This window comes from Eucyclogobius newberryi, unplaced genomic scaffold (assembly GCF_026437365.1).
Source record: "Eucyclogobius newberryi isolate DKJ021-1_F unplaced genomic scaffold, fEucNew1.0.hap1 SCAF_17, whole genome shotgun sequence".
NCBI lineage: Eukaryota > Metazoa > Chordata > Actinopteri > Gobiiformes > Gobiidae > Eucyclogobius > Eucyclogobius newberryi.
Window position 1 is genome coordinate 3596157 of NW_027315801.1, and position 16529 is coordinate 3612685.

The 16529-nt window shown below is 40.7% G+C and overlaps 1 protein-coding gene across 1 annotated transcript in view; it reads right to left on the minus strand.

Moving 5' to 3' along the window:
* Positions 1-16529, minus strand: part of lama5 (laminin, alpha 5) — a 122422-nt gene that overhangs the window by 103489 nt on the left and 2404 nt on the right. Inside the window, exon 2 of the mRNA XM_072448635.1 lies at positions 9437-9589. Coding sequence (XP_072304736.1) covers positions 9437-9589 — 153 coding nt within the window. The remainder of the gene's footprint in view (positions 1-9436; positions 9590-16529) is intronic.

A 16529-nucleotide genomic window follows, 5' to 3' on the forward strand; every position in this document is an offset into this window, starting at 1 on the left:
GGGCTTCACGGGGGCTTCACGGGGGCTTCACGGAGGCTTCACGGGGGCTTCACGGGGGCTTCACGGAGGCTTCACGGGGGCTTCACGGGGGCTTCACGGAGGCTTCACGGGGGCTTCACGGGGGCTTCACGGAGGCTTCACGGGGGCTTCACGGGGGCTTCAAATCTTCTCCACGTTGTGCCAAACGGTTGCGCCAAGAAGTAGTCATGTCTTTCCATCGCCGCACAATGAGCTCATTCACTTTGCACACGACCGGATTTGAAGCTGCGATAGACTCTTGGGCTCTTTTTTTCCCCACAGGTTTTTACACCTCTTCAGATGGACATAATCTCAACGTGACAATCTGAGCAGAAACAGGCGCCTTCGAGCACGACCTGCTTCCCGAGTCACGCCAAAACAAATCCCACGTCGGTGTTTCTGTTTCCACTGAGATGTTCTATGTATGAGAAGATAAGCAGGCAAAGTACTAATTGTGTCAATAATAGTACATAAACAGTAGTAGTAGTAGTAGTAGTAGTATTAGTAGTAGTAGTAGTAGTAGTAGTAGTAGTAGTAGTAGTAGTAGCAGTAGTAGTAGTAGTAGTAGCAGTAGAAGCAGTAGAAGTAGTAGAAGTAGTAGTAGTAGTAGTAGGAGGAGGAGGAGGAGGAGGAGGAGGAGTAGTAGTAGTGGTAGGAGGAGGAGGAGGAGTAGTAGTAGTGGTAGGAGGAGGAGGAGGAGTAGTAGTAGTGGTAGGAGGAGGAGGAATAGTAGTGGTAGGGTTAGGAGGAGGAGGAGGAGGAGTAGTAGTAGTAGGAGGAGGAGGAATAGGAGGAGTAGTAGTAGGAGGAGGAGGAGGAGTAGTAGTAGGAGGAGGAGGAGGAATAGTAGTGGTAGGGTTAGGAGGAGGAGGAGGAGGAGTAGTAGTAGTAGGAGGAGGAGGAATAGGAGGAGTAGTAGTAGTAGTAGTAGCAGTAGTATTAGTAGTAGTAGTAGTAGAAGTAGGAGGAGGAGGAGGAGGAGTAGGAGGAGGAGTAGTAGTAGCAGTAGTAGTAGTAGTAGTAGTAGTAGTAGTAGTGGTAGGAGTAGGAGTAGGAGTAGGAGTAGGAGGAGTAGTAGTGGTAGTAGTAGGAGGAGGAGGAGGAATAGGAGTAGCAGTAGTAGTAGTAGTAGTGGTAGAAGTAGTAGTAGTGGTAGGAGTAGTAGTAGTGGTAGGAGTTGGAGTAGTAGGAGTAGTAGTAATAGTAGTAGTAGTAGTGGTAGGAGGAGGAGGAGTAGGAGAAGTAGTAATAGTAGTAGTAGTAGTAGTAGTAGTGGTAGTAGTAGTAGTAGTAGTGGTAGGAGGAGGAGGAGTAGGAGAAGTAGTAGCAGCGGAGTTGAAACTTTCAAACTTTAAAATGTTTATTGTCGTAAAAATCATAAAATCAGTTCATTTTAAATTCTTTGCAGCAGACTACATATATGCTCACTTGCTTAATGATTTACCGTGATGAGTTTATAAGCACTTTTCACGACCAGAGCGAGTTTTACTGTCAACGCTAAAGCTAGCAGACATTAGCATGCTAACGGTGCGAGAATAAAACCCTCTTTGATGAGATTTACTCAAATGTTGTTTTTACGAAAAAAGTGGAATCTGAAAGTAGTTCCTCTGTTGTTCCTCCCGACTGCGCAGAGTTCAGCTAGCTTGTTTTCTAACGGCAGGGTGAGATAAAGGACACTTTAACTTGCCCCAAAACAGTTCATTTCCTTAAAACATGCACTTATTTCAGGAGAGAAACGTAACTGTGTGTGATCACAAAGTCTGTATCAGTGACAAAGCGAGCAGAGTTACAGTGTTTATCAGGTTTACTACTGTTAACTTGATTTTCTTTTTTCAGATGTCAGGTACAAACAAAATACGTTGCAGAGTCGTTATTTATTTGTTATTAGACTGTAGCAGCTCTTACACGTTTGAGTCGTGCTTTGAGCTCTTACAGGAGAAAACGTCATTACCCACCAATGATGTATTTTTGCCACTCACAACTCAAATTCACAACATCTATAAAACACCTGCAATTGAATAAATGCACAGAGCACCATCAGATAGACTGTATAATCCACGTGGAGAACAGTGAATAGCTGGAGCCGTACACAGCCTGCACACTCCTTTGATTACAGTCCGATTTGTCTCCGAGTTATACCTATTTTCCTTCTCACTTCACAAACAGAAAGAGCGGCGCGTTCACAGTGTGGGACGTTTGACCCGGGGGACACGGGGGGGGACACGGGGGGACATAGAGCAGAGGGACCAACCATACAGCTGGAGACACATTGAGGTTATACAAGTTTGTTACACTCAAATGACTCCAGATTTACCGTATTCTCTGTAAAAATAAACAAACCTTTAATAAGAACACAAGGCTAACACAGGAAAAACCTTAAAAACACACAACAGGTGGCAATATTGGGGGATGTTTTCATGAATTGGCATCGGAAAGATTGCCTGACTATATTTTTTCCAAGGATTTCTTTTCGATTTCCAGAAGAGATACGATGAGCGATGCAGCTTAGGCGGTGGCTGCATGTTTACACGACAATTCTAAAAAAGTATACAGCATTTTACGGCCTGGGTTTACGCGAGGAGGAGGGGGGTCCGCTGAGACGAGCTCACCTGAGTAGCACGCGTCGCCTCGCTCACAGTCTGGAGCGCATTCCGGACCTAAGCCAATATTGTTCCGTAATAATAGGCCTTCACACCAACTTCCTGGCTCCATCTGTCATCTCCTGCTCTTTCCATAGCCCCGTGTTCACTGTTTCCACCTGCCCCCTCGCCGTGTTGTGTACATACATGCAGCTCCTATTGTTGATTGACTGCATGAGAGCGCGCGAGGAAAGGCATGTTTAAGAGAGCTCGAGGCTTATCGTCGGCTTGATGGACTTTAAGGAATTCAAATGTGACTGATTCATGCTTTGTTTTGAACTAAATTATTATATAGAGCTCAAAACCTTTTTATTCAGTCAGGCTTTTTAATTACAGTTGCTTTAGGGACTGATTTTACTGTATATTGTTGAATGTGTATCGCTCATTGTAAGTTCTTTGTGTTTTTATTGTTTTATTCTGTGTTTTTGTGAAGCACTTTGTGACTTCTGTCTGTGAAAGGTTCTATACAAATAAAATGTGCTTACTTATTTACTTACCGTACCAATATGATCATCTAATAAGCTTATTTTGAAAACCATACATACTTAAACTTGTTCAAAGTAAATATTGCAGCAGAGGGAATTCATTACCATGGGGAAATAAACAAAAGCTAGGTTGATGTTGATGATTTATGGGTTTAAAAACACTGCAAATTATGACACAAAACTGGTCAATTTGGAACAGAAAGTTTGCATTATACAGCATGTGTCCTTTAACTGCATTGTCCACTCTAATTGTGTGGTTGGTTGTATCTGGAGTACCACGCAATTGAGTCCAAACATTCAAAAATAGATCCTGCTTTTCACAGTAAAGATAGTACTTACATGACCTTTTCATAAATGTAAAAAAAAGAAAGTCAGTGTTTACATCTTTGACTATTTGACTTATGTTTCTGATGTGCGTAACCCGGCAGCAGCTCCATTGTTCCCAGAAGCACGACGCCGTTTGGTGCCAGTGTCTGTGGATGGAACACTTCCTCTCATTGATGTGGTGCATGTCAGGGTTTCTCCACTGTACCAGCCTCCTCCTCCTCCTCCTCCTCCTCCCCCTGTTCCTCCTCCCCCTGTTCCTCCTCCCCCTGTTCCTCCTCCTCCCCCTATTCCTCCTCCCCCTGTACCTCCTCCCCCTGTTCCTCCTCCTCCTCCCCCTATACCTCCTCCCCCTGTTCCTCCTCCTCCTCCCCCTATTCCTCCTCCTCCTCCCCCTGTACCTCCTCCTCCTCCCCCTATTCCTCCTCCTCCTCCCCCTATTCCTCCTCCTCCTCCCCCTGTACCTCCTCCTCCTCCCCCTATTCCTCCTCCTCCTCCCCCTATTCCTCCTCCTCCTCCCCCTGTACCTCCTCCTCCTCCCCGTTCCTCCTCCTCCTCCCCCAGTTCCTCCTCCTCCTCCCCCAGTTCCTCCTCCTCCTCCTCCTCCACCTCCTCCTCCCTCCTCCTCCTCCCCCTGTTCCTCCCCCTGTACCTCCTCCTCCTCCCCGTTCCTCCTCCTCCTCCCCCAGTTCCTCCTCCTCCTCCACCTCCTCCTCCCTCCTCCTTCTCCCCCTGTTCCTCCCCCTGTTCCTCCTCCTCCCCCTGTACCTCTTGTTCCTCCTCCTCCTCCTCCTGCTGCCTGTGATGTATTTGGAAAACCCCTGACATTATTACAGAGGCCAAGTTCTGACAAGTTTATATACTATATCAGATTTTAGTGTTACGATTATTGTGAGAAAAAACATCTCGATTTAGCTATTATTCAAGATCATTAAGACATTGTCAGTGAAATCTTACAGTAATAATACTCAAGTTTGTGACCGGCTTTACGAAACTGAATTTCTGAAAGACAAAATATGTATATTTTTGTGCAAGAGATTGAACAAAAATACTTCTTCTAAAATTGTCAGGATGATAATTTTTTGGGTTCTTACGATCATGTTGTGACCTGAATAATCAAGATTATCGATCAAGCTAATAATAAGCCAATCTTGACATCCCTAACTGTACCAATAGCACATAAAGGTTTAGGGTTATATTTTTGCTACAGGTATTTGCAGATCTGTCATGAACTTCCCTTCCTCACATAAACATCTCAATTTATCTTAGTTTGTAAAACATTTTAAAAGCTTGACAAGCCTTTGGTGGTGAGAAACATCTGTCGCCCAATATTAGCTGAGACGATAATTAGGAAGGTACAGCCTACTTGCTTGGTTAGAAATAAAAAAATACTTTGTGGGCTCTGGTCTAGTTCCAGAGCAAATTTTGGCAGATAAAACCAATCCTGAAGTAGATAAGGCCACACACAGCCACAACTGAGCACTAAACACAGCTCCACGTGTAGAGCAGGGATTCACCAAGCAAAGAATCAACAAAACTATCTGTATTTCCAATCTTTATAAGTCACATCAAGTTCAAGACCTTCTGGCAACAATTAGATGTTTACACTGTTCACCAATGGCTTCATAAGAAATTGTGCATGAATAGTAGGCCTGCAAGATGTCTCGCAATCGAATGGCAATTTGAATGGTCATAAAGACTGCAATTATTTAAGTCCTTTGCAAACAACAAAATATCCACTAATTATGAATAAAATCTGTAGTTTAGACCTCTAGAAATGCTGAAATGCTTGGGATTCTTGTATAAGTTTAGCAGCAGTTAAGACTTCATTTTTGGACACGCTTGAAATTTGTACTTTTAAAAGAATCCAACTATTAATGAATGAATGAATCAATCAATCAATCAATAGCTATTAATTACATCATTACATAATCAACTTGAACGTACTGAGTTGTCTGTGGTGAAATCTCGTGGAAAAACAGACAAAAACAACAATGCACTGTTTTAGAAAGGTTAAGCCTTCATTCCGTCTTTGCAATTGAATATTTAAACTTTAAACATATTGATTACATAAATGGCAAATCTAAAACCAATTGCAATGTTTGACAGAAAATCACAAATAGCTACTTTGCCAAAACCTAGATAACTCTCTCTTTTCTTCATATGGGTGGTATATACGATTGAACCATGAATCAACGTATATCAAGCTTAATATCTAGACATTGTAAGTAAAAATGACTTCAATTTAGCATATTTGACCTTGATTATAATTTTCGACGAAGAACATGTCCTGCACATCAATGAATCGACTAAAATGAGCGATGGATGGCACTAGGTGAGCTCTCATTATCACGTATCAGACCCAAATTGTACTCTAAAACCACAACAAAATACATATATATATAAAGAAAAGTACGAGTTAACTCTATTCATATCAAATCAAATCAAATCAATTTATTTTTGTAAGGCCCAAAATCACAACAACAGTTGCCTCTGAGGGCCACAGGGAGAAATGAATCAACAATGTCTGTGGTGGCGATGAAGTCAGACAATGTCTGTGGTGGCGAGGGACGATGTCCCAGGGTCCTCTGTCCTTAGACTCTCCTTCTCGGCCAGGAAAAACTACAAAAAAAACCTCTTTGGGAAAAAAGCGTAGAAACCTGGAGGAGTTCCAGTGAAGGAGAGATCCGACTCTCACAGACGGACAGACGGACACAAGGAGACTGGATATGTATGTAATGTATGTAAAAACGTTCCCACCTATTCAGCAACGCCTTCTCCTTTCTGCTGTGAGCCATCGATTGATTAATCAACTAATTAGGACTTCAGCCTTTAAAACTTGGAATCACGAAAAAAGTATCAATCCACCTTAAATTTACCAGCTCATTGTTGTGATTAATTCCATTTCGCGGTGTATTTTATTGCAAAGCCGTAACTCTTATCTCCGCCCATAACCTCCCTCGAGGCTACAAAACAGGAGACAGTTTCAACACGTTCTTCTCAAAACGTCTGACAACAAAAAACATGGAAAAGCTCTTGAAGGAAGAGTTGAGATAGACAGACGTACGGACAACAGGAAGGAGATATGGAGGAGTCTAAACTGGGCAAAGTTATCAGGGAAGATAGGCTCAAGTGACTTCGAGATATGGTCCATTTGTAGGAACAAGATGATTGGCAAAGTGCATTGGATAAACCTAAACAGTTTGGTGAAAACGACTGGATAGATACGAGACAATTCATGTAATTTACAACATAATATATCAAAACGTTTTATTTTCAGTTAACGCAGTGGGCTCTTCGTCAATCCAGCAATATATTGAAAGTTGTATTGGGTCAATCTGGTGGAAAATTGCTGTCCATTGCGCTTTTTCCAGTCGCTAACATTTAAGAAGAGGCCAATATAATGAGTGACGTGAAACGAAATAGCTTCAAAACGGATGCAATTGAACGTTATTAGTGGGGATTGGGCCATTGGGTCAGTATATTTTAGTACATTTTGAGAATAAATCAGTAGCAGAATGTATTCAAAAAATACAAATTTGGCAAAAATGTGTTAGTAAATTAAATAAGGTCCATTAAGAATATATGACAGGAATATGATACTAACAAATGAACTTACACACTGATTCACTACACGCAGGTACTAGCTACACCTCCACTAACAACTCTGTGAAAATGTAGATTCAAAACATTAAACACGCTCCTCATTTTGCATCAGTAAATTGTTTTTTGAAAAAAGTACAAGATGAAATGCCCACCAGGTCAGCCAAGTATCATCATAACGCACATTTTCATATTTTCACAAAGTCCTCCAGAATTTGATTGAGGTGGGAACAGGTCAAATCATTATTTTCTATTATTGCTTGTTGCTATTACGATAGTCAGTGGCCATAAATAGTCCACGTCATGCCTTTAGTTTCATTATCCATACATCGCTGCAGCACAGAAACCTACTATTTCAGACATAGAAAGACTTTACTGCTATTATTGCTCATTGACTTTGGACTTGAGCCCAGGAAGTGACAGATAACAGCTCGCTCATAAAAAACTCCACTGGATATAGAACAGAGCTGGGTGGAAAAAAAAAGAAATGTTGGATGTTCCATAAATAGGAATCTTTGCAGGGCGCGAAAAGGGGAAGGGGGAGGAAGGTTTGGGTGTAATTTAACAAGCCTGTGAGCGGGCTGGGACAGGTTAACTGGCATTCCTATCTGGGACCGGGCCGCTGCAGTCAGGTGGAGGTGCCCCGAGCCCACCTACATTCTTTAGGACAAAAGTGAGGCCGACGCTGCTGCCCCTCCCCCGTCGCATAAAAGGGACCGATAAAGAAGTGCAAAGAGTAAAATAGGAAATGGAAATATATAGAATGGAGAAATTGGGGTTATTTTTGTAAGAAATTGTCAAATTGACCCCAACAGGACTATCGTAATGAAACGCTCATATGAAAAACATGTCATTGCCCACAACCATAATCGAGACGACGTACAAAAAACGTTTGTGTCATCGCAATCGCTCGTATAATGCACCTTCATTTGAACATTGTCTCTCGTGTCATCAAATCAAACGCTGTGACTAAATAAGGTCTAAACCAGAGGTCAGGATTAAAAGGCTAGGAATGAATCAATAGCTAAACCAAGGCTAGCTACTGTATATGCTACTATGAATAAACCTGCATTTACTAAGGCTTAAACCAGAAAAAACAGGATAAAAACCAGGTCCAAACCAAGATGAAATTAGGGAACAATTAAAAAATAACCAAAAATCATGGAACTCTTGAAGCTAACCACTGTGTTAGCTAGCGAGCCCGCCTCGTGCACCCAAAGAACAATGGCAGAAATAACTGGTGCAGGTGTATTTGGCAGCTCTACGGTTTTCCCATCGTTGTGTAAAGATGGTTCATTCATCGTTTCATTGGTGGCACAAGGTAAACAGGCCCATAAAAGCTTTACAGGCTCTTTCATTCATAAAAGCAGCCAAGATGGAGGGAGTGAAAGAGAAGGGAGAGACGAGAGGGAGGGTGGAAAGAAATAGTCTCTAATGGGACACGAGGGTCTGGACAAAAAGCCACTCGGCGAGAGGACCACCACTAAACCCCCACATTCAAGAGCTGGACGAGTGCTACAACCAGAGACAATACGAGTTCAACTGTAGACAAGTGTGTATTGAGGGGAGGCCCATACAGTCGAGTTTGCCTTCTTCTCCCAAGGAATGTCTTATAAAATGATTCCTATCAGACAATCAAACGAGATTAAATAGCGATTTTCCGGAGTATAAGTCGCACAAAAATGCATAACAGAGAAGAAAAAAACATATATATAACTTGCACTGGAGTATGAAATGCGATTGCAAGTGTGAAACAAATAATATCACAAATAAGTTGCTCCAGAGTATAAGTATAAGTATGAATATAAGTAAAAGTCACACCCCGGCCAAAACTATGAAAAAATGTGCGACTTATAGTCCGGAAAATACGGTAGTTAGTAATTTAAATATTGTCGAGAAGGTAACAATCTATGTGTCTAGACACTTTATAACTTGTTCAATTCCCCAGCTTCCTGCATAGGTTTCTGCCTCCTGTTTATTCATGAGATATAATATTTTGTTTTTGAATTGTTAATTGCTATGGCAACGATGCTAAGTTTCATCACTGTGGAACATATGGATAGACAAAAGTATGGCTGCCAAGCTACATCTATCTGCAGCTTTTCAATTCAACTCGATTGTACAATTACAACACCTACAACTTAAGACGGCAAGAAAAGTGTTTTGCTCAACAACACAACAATGCTACGCAATGTTGGTGGCTCATTGGATTGAACAACAACCTTTGGAAAGATTCTATTGATAAGACTAACCACAAAATGTAAAGATGTTAAGCTCTTTCTATCGTCAAAACATACTTAAACATGAGCACTTTTGAGCCAAACTACACCAGCATGTCTGACGTATTGTGGGTGTGTAAATCGGTACCTGTCCGAGGTCCAGGGTGACGTTGACCTCGTTGAACTCTGTGTTTCGGGAGAGCGGCGGGCTCTGCCACCATCTCTCCGTCCCGTCGACAGCGTTGGTGATGGGATGGGCGCGGTCGGTGTCTCCTGGGCTGCAGAAGTCGCAGTACTGGCCCTGGAAAAGGCAAATGACAGGGATTTACTGACTTTTTACAACAAAAAAGAGAGCAATATTAACACCAAAAGCGTTATGGGACAAAACCGCTGTAGCATGAACGGCGGAGAGAGAGAAGTTAAAGATGTAGAGTCAAACGGTTGTGGCCGGGAAGTAAACAACTAACACCGAGTTGATAATTTGCCATCTGGATTTAACTTGAGCCTCCTTTAGGAGAACTGCTTCATGTGTGATGATCTTTCAGCAGCAACAAGGTAATTCGACCAACTGATGCGGTGAGCGGCTTCTCATTTCTGAACCAACCAAGTGGAAAGACAAACCCCGTGGTTATGGACCAAAGGACAAAAGATGTCAGTATGTCTGAGAAGGGTCAAATCATTGGCATCAAGCAGAGAAAGCATCTAAGGAGAAGCAGAAACTAATACTACAGATGTGAACCTCAGGGAGAATTGTAACAAATGAATGCACTGGCGGGAAATTCATCTTTTGACATTGCAGAAGCTTATTGAAACAAAGAACGTGTGCTGTAATCAGAGCTAAAGGTGGTCCAACGGAATATTAGACCGTGTAACTTCGTTTTTTCCTGTGGTGACAGTGTATATTGAAAGGCTGAAAAACATAATCTTGTCGAGTAATTTCTCTGTCACTTTCCATTTTTTCATGAATCGACAAAAATGGCATTTCTTTATGGTGCCAACAATATTCACGAGCGAAGACCTTGTTGGTTCTGAAATGATCGGGTGAAGGAGTATGGACCGAAGCACGGACGGGTTTTACATGGTTTCGGTTGCTCAGAACGACATGAACGTTCAGAAAGAGACAACCTTGTTTATTTATGCAAAAATATGCCACTTTAAGTACGCTGCAACTATGAAAGGGAGTGTAATATTATATCAAACGGTTTGTTTTTTGTGATTTATAGGCTGCGCTCAAAATAGGCCTAATTCATATATATATTCCACGCATTAAGTCCTACACCTGCACCAATACATTTCCTTAATAAAGGATTGGGACGTCATTCTCGCCTGTGAACCGTGTTTATACAAGCCAAGTCTGACTGATTGGAAATTTCAAAACCATGCAAGCATATAATCTTATAATTGTAGAGAATATAGTGTCTGTCTGCAATGATTCATGTTTGCAGTGGTGTTTTGTTTTGGGCTGACGGGAGAAAATACAGGAAGACTCAATCTCTCCATAGAGGTTATGCAGAAGTCATTACAACGTTCGAAACTTTAGAAGAAAGTGGCAACATTGTGTCAATGGTGAGTAATAAAATGTCCTCCTGTAAAAGCTCAAAGCATGAATGAGCTGATACAGTACAGTCTGATAACAAATGTGAAAGGCTACAAACAGTTGTCGAAAACCGGATAAACAACAGGAACACTGCAGTTATTCTCACATTTATCACTGATACAGACACACACAGTTGAACCTTTCTGTCCTTAGATAAGATGTTTCTCTGTGTTGAGGAAATGAATAGTTGCAAGGTGAGTTGAAGAGTCCTTTATCTCCCCCTGCCTTTAGCAAATAATGTATCCAGCAAATAGGGATGAGGGACATTTTTAAGGTAAGTTTTGTCAGCACATTACCTGAAGTGTGATTTCAAAACCACAATCATGACAAATCCAATTTTCAACATAAATAATCAACACAAAATACTAGTTCTGTGAAAAACATAAAACCATTCAGAGGTATTTCTGGGTATCCTGTGTGGACTTGGTTGGGTCCTGTTCTAGTCCGAGGTTTATCCTGATCTAATCTAGGTTTAGTTTCTACAATTTAGTCCTTGTTTCGTCTCTATTTGCAAACGTGAACGCAGCCTAAGTTGCCACTGTGCCACTACTACTACCAACTCGTACCACTTTTACTACTATTCTAATCAGCCATAAATCATTAACAATGCAATTCCAATCTGCTTAAAAACTACTCTGAGCGGCGACTGAAACAGATTTGTGCACAGGTTTGTCCCTGAAGCTACGGCTCGACTCGGGTTTCTCATTTTGGACGGAAATGTGATCCGGCGCAGGTCATTGGAACGCTGTTGTCACCTTTTAAAGTGACAGGCACAATAAACGCACAATGTCATGTAGAGAGCGGGCGATAAGTCAGTCACCACATGTTAATCTCATGTGTAGTAAGACTGGCAGTAAATAGATTTGTGTTGACGGTCACAACTTTTATTAAATATGCTGTATCGTCAAATCTGAAAAGCACCCCTACCGTATTTTCCGGACTATAAGTCACACCTTTTTTCATAGTTTTGGCCGGGGTGCGACTTATACTTATGTTCATACTTATATACTTAAACTCCAGAGGGACTTATATGAGATATTATTTGTTATTTTCACACTTGCAACCTTATTTCATACTCCAGTGCGACTATATGTTTTTTTCTTCTCTATTATGCATTTTTTGGCTGGTGTGACTTATACTCCGGTGCCACTTATAGTCCGGAAAATACGGTAGTTGATTTCAATCTGTTTTCAGCGCGTAATTTCATTTTATCATATTTTGTTGGACTCTGCGGTAGCTATCAAAAGTAAATGAATAAATGAACTGCACTGGCCTGGGATGCATATTGTGATAATATTGTACTGATATTTGGATGTCGTTACTTCCCTTATATATCAAATGTATCAATATCGATCACAGCTAATAGAAAATCATATCATACTTTATGTAAACGCTACGCTAAGTAACGCCACAATTGCTAAAACCTGAATTCACCCAAACTCAAGAAAGCGCTTGAACAATTATAACCTATAACAATTATAGAATTTTTGCAATCCATAAGAAGTGTGCTTGAACGTGTCTGTAAATTACTTGTTCGTGGACTTTGTGTACTTTTTTCATAGTTTTGGCCGGGTTGTGACTTATACTTATATTTATACTTATGTACTTATACTCCGGAGCGACTTATATGTGATATTATTTGTTATTTTCACACTTGCAACCGCATTTCATTCTCCAGTGCGACTTATATATGTTTTTTTCTTCTCTATTATGCATTTTTTGGCTGGTGCAACTTATACTCCGGTGCGACTTATACTCAAGTACTACCTTATACTACAGGTAGTACTTGTTTTCCCTTCAAAAAACGACTTTAAAATGATCTTAGGGACAATATATCAGCATTTCTCCATCAGGATCAAAGCAGCAGTAACATAAGTCGTAGAAGATAGAGGACTGAATTGTCCTGTTAGCTGGAGGTCAAATTACAGCCCTAATTGTTTGTCTTTGACTAAATCGGGTCTAATTTATCTCCTCTTTCCCCATTTGTCCCGCTGGCTTAGGGTAATCCATGTGCTCTCTGATCTGCACTCGCGCTGTGATGCAAGTGTCAAAGTAAACTAACTGGGTCCGGGGCCTGAGCAGAAGCCGGCGTGATGAGATGTTATCCCTGTGGGGCCACGGGGTCAAAGGTGAGGCCTAAACTGCCAGCTATCTGCCCCCGAACACATGCATTTAGCATCTGACAATTTGGAATAAGAATTTCATTGATGAGACAGAATTGTAATCAAATCGAGACCCAATAGTTTCAAATCTATGTGCAATCTATGTGCTGTCGTGACACATATTCATGTGCAATTACTGTCGTGATCACATGCAATGGTATTTATTTATTTGTCTATGGGAGTTTTTTATTTATTTATAGGAGATCTTCTACTGAAAGTGTTTTTCAGACGTCCTATAAGTGATCTGTTCTTCTGTATCTACCTCTGTATCTACCTGCGTTGCACCAATGAAATTTCCCCATGTGGGACAATAAAGGAATATCTTATCTTATCTTATCTTAAATTGTCAATGATTATGCTCATGTATTTTTTGTGCCACTGTGCAGTTTTGCTTTTACTAGACTTTAACTTCTAAAACTGGCATTTAAGGGGTTCAAGTTTCAGTACCGTATTTTCCGGACTATAAGTCGCACCGGAGTATAAGTCACACCAGTCAAAAAATGCATAATAGAGAAGAAAAAAACATATATAAGTCGCACTGGAGTATGAAATGCGGTTGCAAGTGTGAAAATAACAAATAATATCATAAGTCGCTCTGGAGTATAAGTATATACATATAAATATAAGTATAAGTCGCACCCCGGACCAAAACTATGCAAAAAGGTGCGACTTATAGTCCGGAAAATACGGTATTTGATATGTATGTAAGGTACTGAAGTTAATGTCTTGAGAAAACATGGAACCAATAAAAAAATATTTGTGTGGTACTATTTATAGGCAAGGTTTTTTCACCCAAATTAAATTACATATTAACAAATATTACAATTTTTGCCCTGTAGTGTTTAAACTGTCTCCGTCTTCAGAGTTCAAAACGCTTGATATTGTTCAGAAATGGCTCCACCATAGTTTTAAAGTCCATTCAACCTTTAATAGACAGTATAACTCTAGACTGTTTTTTGTTCTTTGTCACAATATAACAACACAATCCTGAAAGGGGGACAAACACTGCTAACAGCAAGCCACAACTCTAACTCAAGTTTATGTTGGTAGGCATTATAAAGCATGACAGAGTGTGATACTTAAATGCAGTACAGCCTGGAGTCAAAGCAGCCGTATTCTTGATGACAGATCTCCAGTGGAATCTGAGTAAACCCAGCTCTGCCTCTTCTTTGCCTCCACTTTGAAAGGAAACGACAGTCTCAGTAGAATCCGTGTCCTCCGGCTACAGCTAAAGTGAGCTTCAGTCCTGACGCTTCACGTTACTCAACCTGCTTTTCACTTCTACTGGTGAACTTTACTTACTACATATTCTATGTCCGCTTCAACCATTAGACTATCTAGTGTGATGAAGGTGGATCGACACTGAATTGATGTCAATAATTGAACGTTATTACAGATGTTTCGGGGGGGTTTGAGCCGAGACACAGGAAGAGCATGCAAACTCCATAACGAAAAGCAAAGTTGTCCAGGAATCACACCCTGAATCAGAATCAGAAAAGGTTTATTGCCGTTGTCATTGAACAGGTGGAACATACAACAATGAATAATTAAATCATAATAAAAATAGCAACGTCTATAGAATGAAATATGACATAAATTAAGAATTACCTAATAAAATAAGGTAAAAAATGAGGACTTTCTGCACACTTCTCAGTACTACATAAAAAATACTGCTTACAAAGTGTGTAAAAGTAATTCATGGCTAGCTATAAGTTTTGATGTTGGCTTAAGGATGAGAACAAGACGACACAAGATTTAGTTTTAGCCTTTTGTTCATTTTGTCATTTGTCGTTTTCTGTAACATTCCTCATACGATCAACAATTTATTCAAGTAATCATAAGTTGTAAAAATAATCATTGAACTCTGGAACACACGCCTAAAAAGTCTTCTTTTTCCAATCACAAAAATAGTGGCATTATTAAATCAAAAGGTTGGTTTACAGACGTCTAATCTATGACTAATATTTGATTGTGATATATTGTGCAGCATAGTTTAAGAACAATAATCTCATGGAATTTTGATCTCATCTCATCTGCATACAATGCCACTCAAATATAAGAACTGTTGGATCGTTAACAGAGCGACAGGTAAAACTATTCGATTCTCAGCTTTCATGATTAAGTCACGCTTCACTCTTAAAATAGCCAGTTTGTCGCTTACACAATTCTGCCCATATTAGTCCACATTCCTCTCCCTCTCCTACTGTTTAATTAATCACAACAGGCTCGCTCCACGTAGTCAAATCAAAACAGACTTAACCTCAACAGACTGTTCGAGAGCGCTCACGAGTGGCTCCCGAACCTGAAAGAAAAGCCCCCCGGCCTCACACATAGAGCGTGCCTTTTTCCTCCAGTAATGACCAGATTTCGAGGGTTTCGCGGGGAGATTTCCTGAGCTAATGACGTGCCGCTTTGGCCACTCGAGCCGGGGGCCGCGCGGAGGACGAGGGCTCCAAAGGGCCAAAGCGGGCTGCGATCCAGAAGGGAAGCCCCGGGAGGTGCTCAGGAATCCAGAGAAGACAGGAGGAAGGATGGGAGGGTTGAGAGGTATTTGGAGGAACAAGGGTGAGGTGGTTTCACGGCGAGGGAGGAGGTCGTGAAGCGGGTCCCGGGTCGTTTTATTATGTTTGCATGTTCTCCTTGTGTCAGGGGACTTTTGGGGGATGATCCTGGTCCAAACAAACAAACTTTCCTTCTGAACAGTGTGCGCTGTGTGACTTTTCTGTTTGCGTCAATGGAGTTGGTGTTGCTTTGCCTGGAATGTTCCACGATATGGCTTTAAATATATTCTACAAAGTGCCAAGTTATACTAATTTTGGACTTTATTTGGTGTATTTGTACCTGTTGCACATATACATTATAGTTTTACACCAGTCGAGCAGGTATTTGTGGAGGAAAGTAAAAAAATCGGTCGAAAAATGACAGGAAGTGACGGTCACTCCAGTCAAAGTTTATGCATAATTTACACAAAGAAACTACTTTTTTAACATTTTAAACATTATTAAAGGTGCTCTCATATATTGGCATTTGTCAAATAAAATGGTGGCATTAGATGAGTTTTTTGCCCAGTGTTTGATGTGTAATTCCCTAGTGTGATGTCATCAATTACAAACAGGAAGTGAAATTATAAACCTAAATAATGTGCTATTCTGTGATGACATTGTTAAAACATTTTAGCAAAATCTCAACTGTGTTTCAGTTCAATGAGCGGTCCAACAGTTAGGTACGAGCCTGTCATCATTTTTACAGTTTTGTTGTTGTTTTTTTAACTTAAAACATGAATAACAGAAATGTTTAATACAGTTAATCACAGTTTGCAGCGATCCAAAGTTATTGCTCATTCACGTACTGCGTTGCTGCCATTCTAATTATTCACGTTTGAAAGGAATTCAAACACGTGCTAAAAAGTAACTTGAAAGTCTTGAAAAGTTGAACCTTACGAAGGATTTTTACCATTTTCGTTTATTGTCAATTCATAAAAC